The sequence below is a fragment of the Suncus etruscus genome, chromosome 1 (genome assembly GCF_024139225.1).
Source record: "Suncus etruscus isolate mSunEtr1 chromosome 1, mSunEtr1.pri.cur, whole genome shotgun sequence".
NCBI lineage: Eukaryota > Metazoa > Chordata > Mammalia > Eulipotyphla > Soricidae > Suncus > Suncus etruscus.
Window position 1 is genome coordinate 81,211,291 of NC_064848.1, and position 23,241 is coordinate 81,234,531.

The 23,241-nt window shown below is 41.1% G+C and overlaps 1 protein-coding gene across 1 annotated transcript in view; it reads right to left on the reverse strand.

Moving 5' to 3' along the window:
• Positions 1 to 23,241, reverse strand: part of ELP1 (elongator acetyltransferase complex subunit 1) — a 55,596-nt gene that overhangs the window by 16,498 nt on the left and 15,857 nt on the right. Inside the window, exons 10-25 of the mRNA XM_049785185.1 lie at positions 22,866 to 23,096; positions 21,699 to 21,869; positions 18,263 to 18,362; positions 15,375 to 15,557; positions 12,139 to 12,245; positions 11,521 to 11,624; positions 9,621 to 9,674; positions 9,410 to 9,515; positions 7,632 to 7,747; positions 7,218 to 7,291; positions 5,986 to 6,064; positions 5,828 to 5,907; positions 3,635 to 3,772; positions 3,447 to 3,532; positions 2,929 to 3,077; positions 400 to 523 (exon numbers count right to left, since the gene is read on the reverse strand). Of these exons, the coding sequence (XP_049641142.1) occupies positions 400 to 523; positions 2,929 to 3,077; positions 3,447 to 3,532; positions 3,635 to 3,772; positions 5,828 to 5,907; positions 5,986 to 6,064; positions 7,218 to 7,291; positions 7,632 to 7,747; positions 9,410 to 9,515; positions 9,621 to 9,674; positions 11,521 to 11,624; positions 12,139 to 12,245; positions 15,375 to 15,557; positions 18,263 to 18,362; positions 21,699 to 21,869; positions 22,866 to 23,096 (1,902 nt within the window). The remainder of the gene's footprint in view (positions 1 to 399; positions 524 to 2,928; positions 3,078 to 3,446; positions 3,533 to 3,634; positions 3,773 to 5,827; positions 5,908 to 5,985; positions 6,065 to 7,217; positions 7,292 to 7,631; positions 7,748 to 9,409; positions 9,516 to 9,620; positions 9,675 to 11,520; positions 11,625 to 12,138; positions 12,246 to 15,374; positions 15,558 to 18,262; positions 18,363 to 21,698; positions 21,870 to 22,865; positions 23,097 to 23,241) is intronic.

A 23,241-nucleotide genomic window follows, 5' to 3' on the forward strand; every position in this document is an offset into this window, starting at 1 on the left:
GGCCCCAGGTGATCATTCTTTTTTTTCTTTTTGGTTTTGGGCCACACCCGGTAATGCTCAGGGGTCACTCCTGGCTTAGGGGATCATATGGGATGCCGGGGGATCAAACCGAGGTCCGTCCTAGGCTAGTGCTGACAAGGCAGACCCCTTACCTCTAGCGCTATCACGCAAACCCCAGGTGATCATTCTTAATACCCAAAAGATCTGCTCTATTCTCTTAGCTAGAAAATGCCACCAATATCACTTGTTATATCCCCAGCTTTTTCACAAGATATGATAAAGTGCACATATAAAACATTTAACTGTTTTTAGGTTGAAATTAAAGTCACTTTACTGATTAATATAAACATTCCAAAGAGAAGCTGAAGCAGAAATAATCATACTAATATTCACACTTACCACATTTGCTGAGGTGGCCAATGGCTTTTTCATATCGTTTCAAATGCTTGTCTATAGTGAATCGCTGATAATTTGTTTCCATTTTCTTAAGCATATTAAGAAATGGAAGATATTCTTTGGGATCCTGAGAAAAGCAAGAACAATTTGCTTGTGACTCTATTTACCTAGAAACATATAGATTAAAAGTAGAAGTAGACTTATTCTTAATTATATCAATACAATTATACTAAATACTATATAAGACTAAACCCGAACTATATAAAAGCATTAGCAAAAATGCTTTAATTCATGAGCATTATCAGTCTTCATTTAGGATAATAACTCTTTCTTTAAATTTTTCATTTAAAAAATTGTGATTTACAAGGTTATTCATAGTTGAGGTTTAGACATACATTTCAGCACCAGTCCCACCATCAGTGTCAACCTCCCTCCGCCAACATTCCCGGAGTCCATCCCAAACCTCTCCCCATCCCCTCCCTGCTTGCCATCATAACAGTCACCTTTGGTTGTTAAAATTTGGGTCTTATGATTTCAGTGTTGGTGACTCCACAGCTGGAATATTTAGTTTCAGCCTTCCTTAACATCAATGATATACCTGAATCCTCTTGACTCTTGTATGTCTTTTTCTTCCTCCACTCTATTTCTTTCCTTCTCCTCACTATTCTCTGGGGCCAAGAGTGTTCCAGATAGCCCCCATTTAAACCACTGCATTCCTGCATGCAGTTATTCTAAGTACCACATATTAGTGATATCCTATAGGATAATAGTAATTTTTAAGTCTTACAAGAACCAAGCTATATAAGCTAAAAAGGTTCCACTCTAGAAGACGATTAACAAATGCATCCAAATTTCTACTGAAAATGCAAAGCACTGCACAAAACCCAAAAATTCTGCAGCACTGCCAACTCAGCTTTTCTGAGCATCAATCTTTTCCAGTGTTGTGCTGTGCCCCAGAGATAAGGCCAAAGTTCACAGAAGTATAGTGTGTGCTTTGCATGTTATGAGGCATAACATGGGTTTGATCCCTAAGCCTTCTTTCCCCCTTAAAAAAAGAGAAAAAAAAAAACATTGTTTTCTACCTAAAGCGAGGTTATCAAGTTTTAATGCAATCCAGCATTAAATCCTGCCCTCAGCCTCAGCAAACTGACAGGCCAACGGATGAGCTGGATCCATACACAGGGAAGGTACAAGCAACCATACCTAAAATTTCTAGAGTGGCTGTTGTTCCTGATATTGGGCAGGGAGGCAAGAAAGGCTCCTGGAGAGATGCCACCTGGGCATCTTGCAATCTCAAGAGTAAGAATCAGAAAAAATGGGAGAAGGGCAGGAGCCTCTGGCAGAGGCTCCTAGTAGGGAAACTTGGAGACAAGAAAGAGGAAATCAATGCTTTTCCCTCCACAGCAGAGAAAAAAAGCAAGGATAAGAGATGAGAGTCGGGGCCGGGCGGTGGCGCTGGAGGTAAGGTGCCTGCCTTGCCTGCGCTAGCCTAGGACGGACCGCGGTTCGATCCCCCGGCGTCCCATATGGTCCCCCAAGAAGCCAGGAGCAACTTCTGAGCGCATAGCCAGGAGTAACCCCTGAGCGTCACAGGGTGTGGCCCAAAAACAAAAACAAAAACAAACAAAAAAAAAGAGATGAGAGTCACAGGACCATGGGAGTTTTAACAAAATGCAGCTTTCGGTTTTGTCAATGTGGAGGCCGTAAAGGGTTTTCTCAGAACAATAAAATATCAAATTTTCCTTTCTACAAAAACCACTCTGGCAAGAGCAAAGAAAGTAATAAAAGGAAACAAAAAATGAGTCTACTCAAAAAAAAAAAAAAAAGGACACAAATGTGCAGAGCAAAACAATCAAACTTTGGACCTGAGACAAGAGGCCCTGCACCTTTCTACTCTCTGTGCTCCCATTGTCAACTAGGAAAAGGGGTTAGAAGAAACAGACTGGAGCAGGATAGGAATCATGGGTGACAGTCCTTTTATTTATTTATTTATTTATTTATTTATTTATTTATTTATTTATTTCAAGAGACACAGGTGCCACTCCCAGAGACTCAGCATTAGATTATGATGGTGAGAACCTGAGGATGGGAAGCTGCTTGGTCTTGCACTATTGGGGGTCAGTAGGCCACCCTAGTGGAAATCAGGTCAGGAAGAATAAACTAGTGTTACACTTGTCACACCAGTGTCTGAAGGGCCTGGGATCTGAGGATGAGCACATGCCAAGGCAAGTGCTCTTATGCCCAGAGTATATCTTTGGCCCTCTTTATTTTGTTATATTGCTTTTAAAAGATGTGAACTGGTAGACAAATATGTCTATTACTAAAAATAATCAAGCAATTTTATTTTACATGTACTACCTAGAATTCAAGACATTCTGAGAAGTCCAGAGCCAAGACAGAGGAGAAGGCTGGGAGAGTGGTACCTAGGGGCTCCAGGTCTATGCTTACACCTTAACCTCGAAAGCACAGCAGAGTATGAGCTGCCTATGATTTTAAGAACCCAAAAGATACTAAAGGAACAATTCTGCATACCTTCTGTGACTTCTCGGCTACCATGAGAACCAAGTCAAAATCATAGGTCCCAAGAGAATGATCATATAATTCATTAACATCAACCAGAAGCAGTAAGTACTTCAGGGCCTCTTCAGCAGTAACAACATCAGGAACAGATGCACCATTTTCTGTGAGTGTATAAGAAAAACAAAGAGAAGAGTACTAAAAATACAAGTAAAATGGCGACCTTTTAAAAGGTCATGTTCCACCAATTATATAGTGGGTAGGGCATTTGCCTTGAATGTGGCTGACCTGGGTTCAAACCTCAGCATCCCATATGATCCCCTGAGCCTGCCAGGAGTGAATCCTGAATGCAGAGCCAGAAGAAACTAACCCCTGATCACTGCCAGGTGTGACCCAAAAACAAACAAAAAATTTAAAAAAAGGTCCTGTGTTAAATTGGTTTAACAGAGTTAAACCCTGACTAGTCCTAATCAGTATGATCTCAGACCACTGAAAGCCATACTCAGTTAAACACTCTTTGTGAACATCTTTACCTTGAAGCTTGTGTACCTTCTGCAGCACAACTTCCAGTTCTGGAGTAGTCTTCTTCACGTGGGAGGTGAGGATGGATAGGAAGAACCTGAAGTAGAAAGTGCAGATCATGGCAAGAAGAAGAAACATGCTGGGTCAGGACACCACCTACTTGCTACTCCAACATATCACCCAGCAATGGCACACGTACTTGTGAGGATTTATGTTCTCCATGGCTGCTCTCAGAGTGTCGCAGATCAGGTCTACTTTGTTTCCCTCGAGATCCCTGGAAAGCTGAATGGCATGAGTAACCAGTGGAGGGTACATGGTCTTTGTGACATCCTCTTCCCTGAGAGCAAGTGTGAAATAGGAGGTTACTAATAAAACATTTGCCCAAGTGAGCAAACTACTAATGTGAATATGCCCACTGATGAGATTTTAAACACTGACTTTTAAAAAGCAGTTTAACTATAAAAATAACCATATATGGAAAAAGAAATTTTCAAAGAGTTTCTTGGGGCCCGGAGAGATAGCACAGCAGTGTTTGCCTTGCAAGCAGCCGATCCAGGACCTAAGGTGGTTGGTTCGAATCCCGGTGTCCCACATGGTCCCCCGTGCCTGCCAGGAGCTATTTCTGAGCAGACAGCCAGGAGTAACCCCTGAGCACCACCGGGTGTGGCCCAAAACCAAAAAAAAAAAAAAAAAAGGTTTCTCGAGATGAAACTTTGAGCAATAAAAATATACCCACTAAATTATTGTACACTACTGTTTGTAGATTGTTTTAATTTCATAGACCCAAACTGGGTCCAATCTGAATGCCCATCAACAGAAGATTAAGTTAACTATAGCATATTTACATGACAGTATTCTTCTAATTTAATAAAATCAAAAGAACTATCAATATATCCAAACATGGATATGGAATGAGGGAGATCACTCAAAGAAATGGAGCACAACCTGGCATACAGGAGCCCCAGATTCCATCCCTGGAATCACACGGCCCAACAAGCACTGGCTAGGAGTGACCCTAAACACTATGGCAAGAGTTATTATCACTCCCAAATAGAAGTGAGAGAGTAGCCACCAAGCTAGAGTATTGTTAGCCCAAACACCAAACAACCAATGTGGAGGTATCTAAGGACAATATGCTGATTAGCATGTGTGATCCTATTACATGAATGTTCTTGAACAGGTAAAACAAATTTTTGGTTAAAACAATTTTCAGAACATGTGTGACATGGGGTGAACCACAGACGGTCTGAGAAATAGAGGGTACTTTGACGTGAAAAGAAGTGTTCTCCATCTTGACAGGACACTTGATGTGTGCCTTTCACTAGCAATATGACCTATAAAGGGACCCTGTATACCTATGCAGGTGAAGTCTTTAAAAAAATTTGGGGGGACCACAGGCAAAATCACCAGTGTTCTGGGTGACTCCTAGCTCTGTGCTCAGGGATGACTCATGGTGGGGCTGAAGAGACCACATAGGGTACCAGGGATCTAATCTTGGTCAGTTATAGACAAAGCAAGTTGCCTTGCTCATTGCATAATGGCTCTGGCCCAACAGAGTGAAATATTAAGAGGCGTATGGTGAATTACTAGCCTGCTATTTGTCTTAAAAAAGGTTGAATGAAGAAGAGGCAAATGGTAGAAAATGAATCTAGGTGGTGCTACTAGGCAATTCTTTCTACCTCTTTCTAAATTAAAATATTTTCATTAGGGCCAGAGAGATAGCACAGTGGTGTTTGCTTTGCAAGCAGTCGACCCAGGACCTAAGGTGGTTGATTTGAATCCCGGCATCCCATATGGTCCCCCGTGCCTGCCAGGGGCTATTTCTGAGCAGATAGCCAGGAGTAACCCCTGAGCACTGCCGGGTGTGGCCCAGAAAACAAAGGAAAAAAAAATTTTTCACTAAGGGGCTGGAGCAGTGGTGCAAGTGGTAAGGCAAACCGCAGTTCAATCCCCCAGCATCCCATATGGTCCCCAGTGCCAGGAGTGATTTCAGAGTGCATAGCCAGGAGTGCATAACCCCTGAGTGTCACTGGGTGTGGCCCAAAAACAAAAGAAAACAAATAAAAAACTTTTCATTAAAATTGGAAAAAGAGTGATTGTAAAATAAGATAATAGTTAACCTCAACCTCAAAAGGAAAAGCTTTATGTGTGCATCATAAAATAAAGTCAAATGATTCTGAGTGACACACTTTAAATTCATAGCTTAAGTAGGCTGTTTTTAACAAACAAGGTAAGAAAAAGCAATAATCTAGTACATGGGACACCTAAGAATTACTGATTATTTTTAAAAGGAAAATTAAACATTCAATATTCTCCTATTCAGTTTTTAGATTTCCTTAAATAGAAAAGAGAATTTATGCTATAGCATCAGTGAATTATTTGAAATACTTACTTTAATTCTGTGAAAAATAAATTAAGATGATTTACAGAATCTATCTGTCTTATGAAGCTTTCCACATTGTCAAGAAATACCTATATAAAAAAAAGTTTAGATCATATTAGTACATTTCCAAAGTAAGCTAGAGGAAATGCCAAATACAAAAAAATTACCTTAGGATTGTGATCATGAATCAGATTGAGATTAATTCTCAGTTTTCTCATGCAGTCAAATGCCTCCTTAAACATAAGTCTGTGAAAAGAGAATTAATAGAAAAGGCATTTTTCATAAAAGTTAAGCCCTCTGAACCTAGCACGTTTTCATTATCAAACAAACCAATTATATAATTAGATCACAGCCTAAATGCCAGAATACTATTATTAGATGCCTACACTGAAATTATGGAAAGAAAAAAATCAGCCACGGGCCCTTTCACTCTCTTGACAGCACTCTATATATATTCCCAAATATGCATAGCAGAAAATCATCATGGAACCTAGGCCAGCCTACTTCCATAACACAATGTTAACAAAGATCATTCTCAAATAAAATGCCCCAAATATATTCAAACAGTGAACTATTCTTTTCATTAGACTAAGTACTTTTGGGGACATAGCCCCTAGAATCCAGTGAAAGCCTTAGTCATGTCTGGGTGATGGCACAGAAAGTGTCTGAGCACTGGGTGTGTGTCTCAGTGGTAGCACAATTATTTTGCATGATTGAGGCCTAAGATAAGGCTCATAGTACCAGACACAATCAGTTTGGTGTAGAATTGTCAAGGGTTCCCAGACTATCTAAAGCCTATTCAGACTTAAGAATCCTATTTTATATAAGCTTTTGGAGGACCATACCCAGTGATACTCAGGGGTTACTCCTGGCTTTGTACTAAGGCATCACTTCTGATGGTACTTGGAGGACAATATGGGATGCCGGAAATCAAACCAAGGTTGGCAGCATGCAAGGCAAGAGCCTTACCCACTGTTCTATTGCTCCAGTGGTCCTCAAACTTTTTAAACAGGGGGCCAGGTCACTGTCCCTCAGACTGTTGGAGGGCTGGACTACAGTAAAAACAAAAACTGAACAAATTCCTCTGCACACTTCATATCTTATTTTGAAGTGAAGAAACAAAGCAGGAAAAATACAATATGTAGCCTGTAGGCCGTAGTTTGAGGACCACTGCTCCAGCCCCTTCATGATTTTTTATGTTGGAAAATCCATTACCTCATGTGGTATTAAAATCCAAGTGTGGCCCCAAACAGAGCCCTTGAGTTTCTGTGTGAAGATATCCGTAATGATGGATTTTCAGATTGCTTGGTTAAAAACAATTTAGTTAAGGGTAGATAATTGACATATGTATATGACACACATGGTAACAAAAAACTTTAGTCATTCATGTGGTACTTACTTATCTAACCATTTCCGAATCTGAGCTAAAACCAGGGCTCGGTGATGGACAACCTCTAAATTTCCTCTTGGCATCTTAAAATAAACAAATCAATGGTATTTTAATTAAGTAGAAAATTTTAAACATCTAGATAACACAACTTTAGTTTTTCATAGAGAACTACCACAGTACAGCAAAATAAGCTTTAAAAGAATTTAGTTATGTACAATATTTATTTTGACTTTCAAGAGACATTTTCCTAAGGCTAAGAGATGGTACAACTAGTAGGGCATTTATTTTGCACATACCTGACTCAGGTTTGATCCCTAACACAACACAGAGAACCCTGAGCCCCGTCAGGAGTGACCGGAGCATCAGTCAGGAGTGAGCACTCTAAATAACCACCAGGTGTAGCCCAAAACAAAATTAGCTTACCTGTAAAATAAGTTTTGTGTCTTCGGGAACAACAGTGACAATCCGTGAACCCCGCTCCACCTTCCGCAAAGTCTCCCCATTGGACACAGGACTGCTGCTCACACTTGCCTGTAATGCTACGGATAGATTTGGCTAAAACACTAAGATCACTGCCATGATAGAACACTCCCCAGTTACTGCAGTGTGATCCTGTACATTGGCAGCACAAAGCCAGGAACAGCCTGATTGTGCTCTCCACTAAACCTCAGGTCATTTGCTTGTCTGTCATCTCACTGAGAGCTGACCCAGCCCTTTCACAACTTTTCCACTGGCTGGGGAAGGGGAGGAGTGGGTGGTTTCAAAACTGTTCAACATTTATCAGTATTTTACAGTCTTATCAGTTTAAGGTCCCACCACTGCAAGTCAGAAGCAAAGACTTGCAAAGTGGAATTAGAATAAGAAATTCATTCTCTCTCTCTCTCTCTCTCTCTCTCTCTCTCTCTCTCTCTCTCTCTCTCTCTCTCTCTCTCTCTGTCTCTCTCTCTCTCTGTGTCTCTCTCTCTCTCTCCTCTCTCTCTCTCTCTCTCTCTCTCTCTTTCCTCTTTCTCTCTCTCTCTCCGCTCTCTCTTTCTCAAAATAGAAAATAGAAGGGAAAATGAAGACAGTTTCTGATAAACATATATTCAATTGAAGGATAAAAAGTTTTAGACAAACCATAAAATTAGACCATCAGACATATAATACAAGGTGCAACAGTGTGAAAAGGGCTGCAGTGATAGCATAGTAGTAGGGTGTTTGCCTTGCATGCTGCTGACCCAGGACGAACCCTGGTTTGATACCTGGCACTCCTTATGGTACCCCGAGCCTGCCAGGAGCAATTTTTGAGTGCAGAGCCAGGAGTAACCCGAGCACTGTTGGGTGTGCCTCCACCAAAAAAAAAAAAAAATCAAGATTATATATTTTTAAAAGTTACAGTATACTGCTGTGTCATATCTACATGATAACTTAGCTATATAATAAAATTTCCTGAAAATTTTAAATTGAGGATATTTGGGGCCAAAAAGATTGTTAAGGGTTAAGGAGGATGCAGCAGACCCCAATTTGATCTCTGACACCACTCGATCCTCTGTACATTGCCAAGTACCATCCCTGAAGCCCCCAAACAATCTTTGGGATATTTGCAGGTAGTCCCAGGATGGCCCAAGCAGCACTGCATCCTCAGACACTTGCATTGAGCCACTGGCTATTTGGCCAAGAATTGCCAGGAAAGATAGGGCCTCCTGAATAACACTTGAAAAGAAAATTCATTAAAAACATGAGTAATTTCAGGATACTCTAGTTGAAGAATGATTTCTTTCTCTGGAGATCTTTGTTACCTAGCAGTGATTTATTTAAATGAGTTATTAAGCTGAGATTGAGGCAAAGGAAGCTCTAAAGGTTACTTTAAGTTTACAAATCCTTGATAAATAGGAATAATAGGTTAAGAATTTGAATGTCACCAGGGGCCAGGGAGACAGTACATGGATTAAAGAGCATGCCCTAGTATGTGGAGTATGTGGCTGACCCCAGCTCAGTCCCCTTCACAAACACATCACTAGTGTGGCCCCCAAGCAATGTGGTAGGGTCTAAGCTACAGCACATCCTTGGTCCATACTGACTGAGAATTGTTGGAAGGGACCCCTAAATCTCTTAATCACTGCCCGGGAGGCAACCTCTCTCCCCACAAAATGTCATCAAGGCCACAAGAGCCAAAGATACTAAAGAGAAACTACTTTCACTTCTATATGTAGAAGACTTACTTTTAATTGAGGCCTCTCTCAGGCCAAAACAATAGCAGGTATGGGAATGGGTCGTCAACAGTAAGAATTCATCATACACTGCAAATGACGTGATATTAGAAGCAATCTACAATAATTTGAGGGAGGAAGCATGGAGTTAGCATATTATATGATGCTGACAATGAAAAATATTCAGACACCTCCCCCACCCTGGAAAAAATTAAGCTGATACCTCAGTGTCATTGATGAAAAACCGACACCTGTCAGTCAAACCAAGGACACATTCCTGTAAAGAAAAAAAACAAATCACAATTCTGACCAAAGTGTAAAACAGGATTCTTCCATTACTCCCAGTGCTTTGTCATTTCCTGCCTATGATCTCATAACCAGAACTGAATACAGATACACAAGTCCAAACTGGTCCAATGAAGACATCATGAAGCCCTGCCAGTCACTGGCCAGCCCAGCGTTCTGCAGCCTTTGTACAGTGCTTGCCTAAATGTTGTCTCACACTCCACTGTCTCTTCCCAACCTCCCAGCCTGGTTTCTGCTGCACAGCCAGACTATGAAACCAATCACAGCAGCTGATCCATTGAAAGTATCAATAATTTCCAGTTTGGGCCAGACAAATCTATAATTCCTTCCTTTCTCTAATCCATTCATTTCTTCCATTTGATCATCAGAGTAAGCTGAGCTCTTTGCAAGTTCAAAGTATATAGAATTTACCTCTATCTAGATTTTTCTTTCAGAGCTCAGTAGTACATGTACTATGACCCCACAGAGCTTTCCAGGTTCACTCTCAATAGGTCTCTCCATCCTCATTGGTACCACCTTCTAACACTTCCCAAACACTTCACTACTCTGTAATATTATACCCAGCTCATTTTCCTCATTCTTTTGTCAGAGAAGACAATCAGGGCAAGAGATCCCAGGGCAAGAGAGCTAGCAGAGAGGTTAAGGTTTTGCCAACAGCCAACTCTATTTTGATTCCTGGCATCTCCCCCATGCCCAAGCACCACTGGGGAACAGTCGAACTCCTGAGAAATGAGCCACAAGTAGTCTCAGAGCACCAAAGAGGGTGACCAAAAAGGGGGCAAAAATATATTACTTAAATGTTAAAAAATTAATTCCAGAAACATAATGATTAATCAGCTGCAAGTTTTTGAAACCTCCATATCCTACCAACAATCAAAAATATATCATTCTAACATTTGAGGTATGACAACCTACTAAGGAATATTTTCAAAATTACTTTGTCCTCATAGGTATTTAGTAAAATTTTGAATGTTATTGCCCAACTAGGGTTAAAAAGGCCTGCCAATTGTATTATTTTTAATTTTAATTTTATTTAATTTTATTTAATTTTTATTATTTTTGTTTGTTTGTTTGTTTGTTTGTTTTTTGGGTCACACCCGGCAGTGCTCAGGGGTTACTCCTGGCTGTCTGCTCAGAAATAGCTCCTGGCAGGCACAGGGGACCGACCATATGGGACACCGGGATTCGAACCAACCACCTTTGGTCCTGGATCAGCTGCTTGCAAGGCAAATGTTGCTGTGCTATCTCTCCGGGCCCTAATTTTTATTTTATACCTACAGGAAAACAAACCTGCCACAAGCCAGACAACTTCTTAATCTTGTTTTACAGATGAAGAAATTCAAGGTTTAAGGAAATGAGACTTGGGGTCAGAGCAATAGTACAGTGAGTGACTAAGGAAGCATTTGACCTTGCATGAGGTTGACCCAGATTGAATCGCATATGGTTTCATGAACCTGCCAGGAGTCCCTGAGCAGAGGCAGGAAGAACCCCTGAGCTAGTACTGTTGGATTTACCCTCACCTCCCAAAACAAGAAAAGGAAACTTCTCTTTACTGCCTAGAGATTTAGTTGAGATCCAAGTCTACCTCCAAAGCTCAAATTTTCTACTTAGGGTTATCATTATTACCTTAATGCCAGCTCAAAACTTTTGAGGTAAAAATAGGATACATTTTTCATCCTATTATTTGGGGGTGAGGTAGGGCACGGACAGTGCTGGGAACTGAACTCAGTGTCCTATACATGCAAGGCCAAATGTTTTACTACTGAGCCACATCCTGAGGACCTGGTGGTCAGTTTTTTTATCCTGTTTTAACTTACTTCACCTCCAATCATGGCCATTTCCATCTGTACACATGGATAAGTAAATTGAACAGGAATTCCATCTGGATTCTTCCAGGGCTCAACAACTTGAGAAGGGGATTCTGTAAGATCAGTGGGAGAGGTTTACAAAAAGCTGCTCTGTTCATTAAACACTTCAACATCTTCAAACATTTAATATACAATATGGGCACTTTCCAGATGTTTTCTGGAAACTTAATAGATTATTACAATTCATAATAAAAGAAAATAGAGTAGAACATCATCTGCCAATTTAATTCTATACTTTGGATTTTCTGTTCATATATATATTTGGTTTTTGGGTCACAACCGGCAGCACACAGGGGCTACTCCTGGTTCTACACTCAGAAATTGCACCTGGCAGGCTTGAGGGACCATATGGGATGCCAGGATTCAAACCACTGTCCTTCTGCATGCAAGGCAAATGCCCTGTCTCCATGCTATCTCTCCAGCCCCAATATACTTAGGGTTTTCTAAGGTCATTGAAAGACTTGACAATCAATATGGCTCTGACAAGAGATTCATAAATGAATGTTCCTAAGAATTAAACATCTGTATGAAATTATAAACACATTTTCCTGATGTTCTGCTACTCACCCCATAGGTACTTAAATATCTGGCCATCAGCAAGTTGCAATGCTACTGACTTGGTCTTGGAATTGCAGCATACATTGATGATAACCCCATCCACTGTCACAGATGAACTGATAAAAGTTGAAAGGAAAAAAAAAGATAGGATATGGGAAATGAGTGTTTTCTTTTAAAAAGAAATGACATTTCCATTAATAGTTATACAATTCAAACACTAGTCAATAATTATTTTAATGAATAATCATTTGCTTTGTAATTTTATTGTAAGCACCATAATTTTTACTGTTAATGGTAGAATTCCAAGCATAAAATATTCCAGAAACATACACTCCATCAGTGTCTACTTCCCTCAACCATTCTTGCCCCCATTTAAACTGTGTTTAAAATTCCACTGAAGACCAGTCATCTGTTCTTAGATACTTGCGTTGTTTTCAAATTTTAGTTATTATGAAGAGTATTGCAAGAAAAACAGAAGTGCAAATATTCTTTCTGAATAAAGTTTTGGGCCTTTGGGGTAAATGGTAGTATTGTCAAATAATTTATGAAGCTCCTTCTCAGTAAATCCTAATATTGGACTGTAAAAAATATATAGTGACATTTCACAAATTTTGCAAGACAAAAAAAGTAGCATCGCTGATGACACTTTTCTTCCTCACAAGGTGTAAAGAACACATACAAACAGTTCAATTAACACGAACACAGAAACCACTGCAAGCCCAAGCTCAGATAAAGCAATTGCCTCCCACCTGACACTATTTTCCACAATGTCCATGAGCTAGTCTGCACTGTGAAGTCATCACTCTTATTCTGGAGCAACTCATTACAATGTACTAAAATACATTACCATTTACAGTCTTCATTAGATAGCAAAACACCAATATAATCTGTCTTCTTGAAATATAAACTGTTTGACATTCTGCAATGACTGTAGGAAATGGAGCACCTCATTATCTCTCATTACCAGAATCTGTTTGCAGAAATCTGGATGTTTTCCCAAATGGAAAATCCTTACTGTCATTACCTTGTATCTTAACTGAATAAACAGACATAGAAAGGAAGTGGAAGAGGTAGCCATAAATGCAAATATTAGCCAAAGGTATCATTTATTCTGAAAGTTTGTAACCAATATATGTTGTTACTCCCCTCAGCAAATAACCAGAATTTTGTATAGGTGAGTCATCTGTGGAGAGGGTAGAAAACAGACACTAGTGTTAGTGGAGGTGGAATTGCATCTCCACCCCATGTGAAAATGTCTATCAGGTGAGTCATGGAACTGTTCTGCATCCTAGCAGTACAAGGGCAATGCTATTATTGTGTACAGTGAGAGACAACATGAGGAAAAACTGAGTTAACAAAGGAAAAGCACTTAGGAGGATAAGTTTGTTCAAAATACAAGATATGAAAGCTATTAGGCATTAAGAAGTCCACTCAAACTGCATGCTTTTTGGTTTTTTTGTTTTCTGTTTTGGGACCACACCGGGTGACACTCAGCAGTTACTCCTGACTATGTGCTCAGAATTTGCTCCTGGCTTGGGGGACCACATGGACACTGGGGCATGGAACCATGGTCCATTCTAGGTTAGCACGTGCAAAGCAAACACCTTGAACCACAGCTCCAGCCCTGAAATTTAATACCCTTTTTTTTTTTTTTTTTTTTGCTTTTTTGGGCCGCACTCAGTGATGCTCAGGGGTTACTCCTGGCTATGCACTCAGAAATCGCTTCTGGCTTGGGAGACCAAATGGGATGCCAGGGGATGGAACCACGGTCCATCCTAGGATAGCACGTGCAAGGTAAACACCCTACTGCTTGTGCCACTGCTCCGGCCCAATTTCATGCTTCTTAAAGACACTAGTACTGCCTATGAACAAAGTATGGCTTTTTTGAGTGATAAGTAAAAGCAGAAAAGTAAGTTGCATTTTGAATTATTGGTACTCAGAGGACTGTGCAGTGCAAGAAATGGAACTGGGCTTAGTCACAGGTAACTGCCTAAATTCCTTTATTATATTATGCAGTATATCACTCTATACTATCTCTCTCTCTGCCTGCAAAATATATTTAAAATGACTTTTCATTTTCTTTACAGTGGATGATATTAATACATTTAGCTTTTCTTTCTATAAACTGATGATACATTTTTAAAGTTGGACTAAAAGTTTTCATAGTCTAGCCATACCCAACATAAACTGTTCAGCTTCAAAGTGTAAGCGCCCGGGAAGGCCATACAACCCTGAACGTGCCTCATCTCGCCTGATCTCAAAAGCTAAGAAGGGTCGGGCCTGGTTAGTACTTGGATGAGAGACCACCTGGAAATACCGGGTGCTGTAGGCTTTAAAAAAAAAAAAAAAAAAAAACCCAAAGTGTAAGCCGCTGTGCTGAATGCAGATAGAATTTTTATGTTCTGTACCCTGACATAGTCACAAAAAGACTTTTTCAAAATCTGCAATGTCTCAAATTAGTCTGAGATTAGAGGAAAATAACTTCAAAAGACTATAGTTTATTTATGTATATAAAGATGACAATTTTGGAAGCAAAAATTTCAGAGTATAAATCTAAGGAGCACAGCTTCAAATGACAAATGAATCCAAGGATTACCATCAGCTCTGCCTGGGACACCAAGTCTGGACAGCTGGCACTCGACAAGCTCTCGGATTAGTGCACAAAATGCTATCGAGCTCATAACAGGATTGGCCTCAGAGCAAATAGTGGTCGTTTGTTTCAAACTATCATGTGAAGCACTGAGAAAGCAAAACAAGGAAAATGCAAGGCGAGAGGGTGCAGGGACATATCAGCAAAGAAAACCAGAAGCTTTCTGGTTGTAACTAGTCAAGTGCCAAACAGAATGGAAAGGAGAAACATTTCTTAGTCACCCCATCAAAATAAAGTGATACACATGGATTATAAATTTTTAAACCCTAAATTCTCATGAGCTTACATATACCCTTCTGGAATGCAGTTATATGCTGATCCCAACTAACATATTTAACAAACACATCTTTAAAATGTCTTGCTTCATCTTGTGGTATCTGACCTATGCTTTTGAACATTTTTGTATTTTTTTATTCTGTATTTTAACCTGACCCTGTATATTTAACCCTCTTGGTGTGCATATGTGTCTAACAAAATAGCTATTGTCTGCCCCAAACTTGCTTAATGAGAGTCAATAAAGTTCTATGCTGACAAAACACAGAAGCACACTCGTTCTCAGTAGCAGCATATGAAACAGAGGGAAGTACTGCAATACCTAATATGGAGCTGTCCTTGCTCATCATCCGCCGCAGGAGGGGCTGAAGTCAGATACTGAATGACAGACGTGGGGCTGGATGGGCTGTGGCTCACAGCCAGGAAAATGTCATCTTGGATCCAGGTGATCATGCTGAGCTTTAGTGGGTTGACTTCTTGATCATCACCATTTTTAAACTGAATTCTATTATCAATATTGAAAAAATAAAATTTAAAAACCAGCAACATTTTCCTTAACAATAAACTATTAAAAAATAATATACATATATGTGTATTATATATGTATATATTATATATGTGTGTATATATATGTATATATATGTATTGGTTTCTAAGCCACACCTGATGGTGCTCAGGGGTAACTCTTGGCTCTGTGCTCAGAAATTGTTCCTGGCAGGCTTGGGGGACTATATGGGATGCCGGGGATCGATCACGAGTTCGTCCTAGGTGAGCTGCGTGCAAAGCAAATGCCTTACCACTGTGTTATCACTCGGTTTCCCAAAAACATATATTTTAATTTTACTCACTGAGCACTATTAATGGAATGGCAGTTTCATACATACATCATTCCAATACCACACCCAGGAGCAGAGTGCTTGAATCCCCCTAGTGATGTCCCCAAGACCCCTCCCATACATCTCCCTCCCATTCTGGTCCAGCTAAGCTGGTTCCATAGACCAATTTTCTAGTTCTGTTGCCTTTGGCCATTTGTTGTTCCCTTTATTATGTATCTTCTCAGTCTAATGCTCTCCCAACTGAGCTATTTCAGATACTTCTTATTAGGCATCTTTTAAATTTTATTTTTCAAATACTTTGCTATTTTAGTGGTCTCTTTTGACACAAAACTTTCCCATTTTTTTGAATTAATTTCCAAGAGATTGAGGTTTTTGTCAGTGATTATTTCCAACTCTTATTGTCATGTGGTTCTTTCTCTGTCTTAACTCTACTTCCCATTCAACATTCCTATTATTTTTTAGTATTATTCTGATACTGTGTTTTTTAAATATCCCATCAATGAGTGCAATCATTCTCTGTCCCTCTCCTTCTGACTTATTTCATTCAGCATGATATTCTACATGTGTATCCATGTATAAGCAAATTTCATGATTTCATTTTTCCTAACAGTTGCACAGTATTCCTTTATGTAGCAGTTTCTTTTTCCACTAATCTGTTCTTGAGCAGTTAGCTGGTTTCCAGATTCTGGCTATTGTGAATAATATCCCAAACACTTTTATTACTCTCGTTTTTGGTTTGGAGCCGCATCTGACGGTGCTCGGGGTTTTTTCCTGGCTCTGCGCTCAGAAATCACTCCTGGATGCCAGGGGTTGAACCTGGATCAGCCACATGAAAAAAAAATGTCCTACCCACTGTGCTATTTCTCAGACCCCCTCAAGACAACTTTTTTTTTAGGCCACACTTGGTGATGCTCAGGGGTCACTCCTGGCTATGCTCTCAGAAATTGCTCCTGGCTTGGGTGACCATATAGGATGTCAGGTATCGAACCCAGGTCCATGCTGGGTGAGCCACATGCAAGGCATGCCCTACCGCTGTGCGATAGCTCTGGCCCCTCCAGAGCTTCGAAAGTTGTTTGCCTGTAAGATTTTTTTCCATTCTTTGACTAAATCTCTGATTACCTTGACTGAAAAACCACTCTGTGGACAGTCACCTTTTAAGTGTTTAGAGGGAGAGTCCAAAATCATGCTAAATAGTAGAAAATCCAAAAATATTGTCTGCCTAGCTTTAGATCTAAACGTTGTATTTCTTATATTTTGAGATACTAGCAAATGAAGAGAACACTTCTGTAAAAAAAAAAAAAAAAACACTGCCTAAGAAAATGGCCTGGGCCAGAGAGATAGCATGGAGGTAGGGCATTTGCCTCGCATGCAAAAGGAGGGTGGTTCGAATCCTGGTATCCCATATGGTCCCCCGAGCCTACCAGGAGTGATTTCTGATCGTAGAGCCAGGAGTAACCCCTGACAACTGCTGGGTATGATCCCCCCCCCCCCCAAAAAAAAAGAAAGAAAAGAAAATGACCTGCCCAGGCCCTACACTAAGTAGAAGTGCTCCACTGTCACACGTGACCAGTGTTCATAACATATCCGACCACAAACATGAGTTTCAGCAAAATGGGTTTTTTCCTAAGTCCCCCAGCCCACAATGACTGATGTATTGGAGATGGCTTCCCTGCAGCTTCTGCCTGTTTCTTGTCACACTGGCATACCATATCAGGAAGAATTTCTGCCACCTTGTTCAGGAACTGACAATGATTACTTCTGTGCTCAGACAGCAAAGTGCAGAGCAGTGGTCCTCAAACTACAGCTCATATTGTATTTGTCCCATTTTATTTCTTCAATTCAAAATAAGATATATGAAGTGTGCATAGAAATTTGTTCATAGTTTTGTTTTTACTATAGCCTGGCCATCCAGTGGTCTGAGGGACAGGCGACCTGGCTCTCTGTTTAAAAAAAATCTGAGGACCTCTGCCATAGAAGATACTGAGGCATTCTGACTTCTAAGCTGGGGACCTCCAAACAGACTCCAGAAATTCTGGAGGTGAAAGGGAGCAAAGACAGGTTACGTACATTCAGTCACACTAGCAAGCTGGTTTCCATGAGCAAATGCAACTCTGTCCTGCACCTTCATCATTCTCTTCCTCATGTTAAGTTTTGGGGTGAAATAAGATGTTGAGGAATTGCTTACCACTGCGATTCCACCTGCGAAATGCAGATGTACAAAGTGATTTATTTCCCCCAAGCTGAAGAACCAGGGCCTGGCTGTACTACTGATTAGCTCCCACTGAAATAGGCCGAAATGACAACTGGCTGGGTCTAGGACTGAATGTTAGCTGCTCTTTTCCCCACAGTTCCAAAACACTGTTGAACCACCTACTTGTATCTCTTTTCCAGGTGAGGCATTCTAATGGAGACTTTGAATCCACTTCCAGTCCCAGCTCCCGGTTTCACTGTAGGGTCCACACTTGGACTGTCACCTTCAAAACACAAAATGCAAAAGCGGCACTAGTGAAGCATGGGCAATACTGCCATGTTGATGGGGGAGGGGGTGAATTCTGTGTTCTGAGTTTTGAAGAGCAGATCACACTGAAATACAGCAACCTCAGAGAGACCCACATCCCAACCTCTCCTCAGATCTGCCTTTTTTCTGGTTGACCCCAAAGCTGCTTTGCCCTTCTTATCAGAATGGCCACCCTTTTCCCACTGCCTCAGGAGGCTAGAGGAGGGGTTGCTCTCTCACACAGGAATTTTTCCCTCAAACTCTCTGCAGTTTTTGTCCTCAATGAAACACCACTCTTTCCTTTTTTTTTTTTTTTTTTTTTTTTTGGTTTTTGGGCCACACCCAGCAGTGCTCAGGGGTTACTCCTGGCTGTCTGCTCAGAAATAGCTCCTGGCAGGCACGGGGGACCATATGGGACACCGGGATTCGAACCAACCACCTTTGGTCCTGGATCGGCTGCTTGCAAGGCAAACGCCGCTGTGCTATCTCTCCAGGCCTACTCTTTCTATTCTTGATCTACCTGTGTACCACAGAGCAGGCCACAGTCCCTCAAACCCTGTCAGAATACTCACTCCTTTGCTTTCATCCCCTCAGGTCTGACCTGGACATTTTTTGTTTTTGTTTTTATTTATTTATTGGTGGCACGGAAGGTGGGAGAGGTTTCCCAGGTGGTGCTCAGAAACTTGGGGACCACTTGTAATGATTTTTGGCCTGGTGCCGCTCAGGTACAGCAGTGCTATGGGGCCAACCAAGGCCAGCAAGGCAGTGTTCAGGGTCCTCTGTACACACAGCCTACCTTTCAGCTCTAGATGTGTCCTCGACCCAGTTCGAAAACCTCTGAGGTCACAAGGATTGTCCTTGCTATGGTTCTACCCCGACATCCTCCTCACTTCTCTGCTATAGACATTTTCATCTCTGGGCTCTTTCTCCCTTTTTCTTCTTCTTCTTTTGGTCTTTAGACCATACATATGGTGCTTTCCAGGATTTCCCAGTAGTTCCCAGGGTTTCTAGATACATTCTAATCTGTATCTGGGCCCTACTACATGTCTCTTATAGAGGGGATACATTTGGGAATTTTTTTTTCTGGTAATCTCAGGAACACTCTTAGCCCTCATGTTTACTTTTCTCCCTCTCAACTTAAGCATTACATCAAAGGCAGGCATGTCAAATTCTGGCCTCTAACTTACACACATCTCTTTATTCTTCATCTGTGTGATAAGCCTGTTTCTTTTCAGCTGATGTCCATCTGTGCCCTGGTCTATTCCATTCAAACTAGAAAATTCAGATTTTGTCTAAACTTATAAGTATTTTACCTTCTCATCTCCTTGGAACACACTAAAACACCGTGTTATAGGATTGGAGAGATGTTACAGGGGTTAAGGTACTTGCTTTTGTTTGCAGACAACCTTGGTTCTATCCCTGGTATATACAGTGGTATATGGAGTGACCTCTAAAAACTTCTGGATGAAGTAAGCCCAAAATAAAACTTAAGGACTGGAAAGATGGCTTAAAGGGATGAAGCAGGTAACAAATTGATAGAACAGCGGTAGGTTGTTTGCCTTGCACGCGGCCAACCCAAAACAGATCTGGGTTCTATCCCCGGCGTCCCACATGGTCCCCCGAGCATGCCAGGAACAATTTCTGAACGAAGAACGAGTAATAGCCCCTGAGTGCCACCAGGTGTGACCCACAACACAAAAAAAAAACAACAAAAATAAATATGGCTTTTAAAATAACTTTGTGAGCTTAGTGTTTTCAAGCTACAGTTGAACACAGTCCATTGAAATTGTGCAGTGAACCCATAAATAAGGAGACAAGTATAGACTAAAATCAGAGTAGTTGGTAGTACAGTTAAGTAGTATTCATGTAATAAATAAGTACCAGACATATTGCTATAAAAGTAAGGAATTCTAATATGGATTCACTCTTCTCAGAATTTAGGTTTTTATCTTTTCTTTTTTTTTTTTTTTTGTTTTGGGGCCACACCTATTGGCACTCAAGGATTACAGGGGTTACTCCTGGCTGTTCCTGCCTGGCTTAGAAGCTATATGGGATACCAGAGATTGAACCCGGGTCTGTTCCGGGTAGGCACGTGCAAGACAAATGCCATATCACTGTTTGTTTGCTTGGATTTTATTTTTTGAGTATTTAGGTTTTTTCTGAAAAATGAACATTTCTTCGAAAACAAGACCACCAGAAACATGTGCTAGTATTAAGAATAGTGTGCAATGCAAAGGCGAAAAGCACATGTAAAAACAAATTTCAGGGTTTTTTTTCTGAGGGAAAGTAACCAGAAGCTAGCAACAATGTCACTAGAGGAGACACCTGGTAAAAGCCTTGAAAAGTTCCTGCCCACTTTAACTCAAGCAAATTCTAAAGCCCAAGGAGCTTTCTTCCCTCTATACCAAAGAGAATTTCTTCTCTGACACAGCTCCTGGGCTGAAAATGAGAACAACTAAAAATCTATGCAATAACAATGAAAACTGAGGCACATCAAAAATATTAGATCCTATTATTTCTGAGGTTGACTGTTACCTAATTATCTCTTTAAACGCAATGAAGGGGCCAGGGTGATAGCACAGCGGTAGGGCGTTTGCCTTGCTGACCCAGGACAGACCCAGGTTCAATCCCCAGCATTCCCTATGGTCAAGAGCGACTTTTGAGCACAGAGCCAGGGGTAACCCGAGTGCCGCCGAGTGTGACCCAAAACCAAAAAACTACCACCATCACCACCAACAAAAATAAACACAATAAAACAAAATGAATTGATCTTTTTTTTTTGGGGGGGGGGGGGTTTTGGGCCACATCCAGTGACACTCAAGGGTTACTCTGGGCTATGCGCTCAGAAATTGTTCCTGTCTTGGGAAACCATATGGGACACCAGAGAATCGAACCATGGTCTGTCCTAGGTTAGCACATTCAAGGCAGACACCTCAGGCCCCCCATGAATTGATCTTTTAAGACAGAGTAGGGGCTGGAGAAATAGTACTGTGCTTAAGGCACTAGCCTTGCATGCAACCAGCTCTGTTCAAATCACAGCATTGTATTATGGTTCTTTTCCCTTCCAGAACTGCCAGGGTAAGTAAGCCCAGACCACCACTGGCTTTGGCCCCATAAACACAACAGGAAAAAAAGTGAGTGGGACTTAAAAAAAGTCATCCCCCAAACTCACAAGTCAATTAAATGTCATGATGAGAATGACATTAATTATAAAGGTCAATACTTTTAGAAAGAGCATGGTTAAGAAGTAGAGCTAAGGCAACATTTTGTGTAGGAGAGACTGAAGCACCTAGTTCAAACATTTCACACATACCGTATCGATAAACAGAAATCTGGTTACTGGAGTCCAGGACAGCGAGGCTATTACTCTCCTGAGGATGCACAGAGAACATGACTTGGTTCACAGGGTGTGGCAAGAGCACTTGGTAGGTGCTCAAGGGAGGAGGGACGACCATCTGCTGAAAGACTGACACCAGCACCTTGTCTGCAGTAGAGGAAGAAGAGGAAGAATGAAACCATGGACCAGTCCACTAGGTAAAATAGGGCAGTAAAACAACATGGTGCCGCTATAATGGTGGTAGGAAATATGAAGAACTTCTTAAGTGCAAATTTTTGGTGTTTTTGCCCCCTCTTGAAAAATTGGGATTAGAGGGAGAGAGATGATAAGTATCAGAGCTCTGTGGAGGTCACCCCAGGTTTAGAGTACAGACAATTTCTGTGCTTGGGAATGTCAGGTACCAGGGACTAAGGCAAAAAAGGCCATAAGGTCAGATCTGTAACTTGAATCTGGGTCCCAAATTGGAACAGACTAAACTCAAAGACTCCATCTAAGTCCTAAAGCATGTCCCTACATTGCCCAACTCAAGGCTGCTGACCACATCCTCTATGGAGAGCATGACTATAAAGTCAAAATTAGGATCCCAACAAAGAACACAAATTTTCAGTACACGCCCCCATGCAAGTTCGTCCTTATGAGGTCAGCTATAAGAAAACCATATTTATGTGACCACTTTTCAACTTGTCTCCTCCCTCCCACTCACTCTAAAACACCACATCACCTACTAGTCAGATGGATGTGACTCAATAGAACATATCTGAGAGGTATGTGACAGGGATTTTATCAGAAAATGAAACAGCACAAGCTGAGTGGTACATAGTTCAAGGTCAATCTGTCTGGACAAAGGCAAGGCCAACAAGTGCTGCAAGACTACCGTGGTCATGCTCTCTACCCAAGCTTCTCCTGTCTTCAAAGTCCATTCAAGGACATAAATGATAAAAGACCTGGATGGAGTGCCATGAGGCATTAGGATGACAGAAAGGGGACAAGGGTTCTAGAAGAGTATTAGCCCTCTGAAAAGTATGTTTCATATCAAAAATGAAATGACCAAATAGAATTGACTTTCCCCACTCTCAGACTAACTCCACAAGTACAGGCACTGGGCTCAGACAGCCCGGATACACTATTTGTCCAGTTGCTTACTTCCACTGATGACAGCCACATTGGCCATATCACCGGCATTCTGTCCCAAGCTCCGATCAGTGGCCCAATGCCAGTCATAGCAGAGATAATGCCAGCCCTGACAGAGAACATGAAGCCGAAATGGGGCTATGGGGTCCCAAGTCAGAGATACTATCTTGCTCTTCTCACAGGTGTCAAAAGGCAGGCTCTGCTTGAGATACCAGTGGTAGTTGCCAACTGTCCAGAGCTGAACTGTAAAGAAAAATCAAAGAAGGTCTGTTAAACACAGGGCCAGGAGTCAGCTTAAAGGAGTAGAGTGATGCTTTCTAAGCTCCAAGCCTCAAGTTCAATTCCTGGGCGTGTACTATCCCCAGAGACCTCAGTTGTAACACACAAC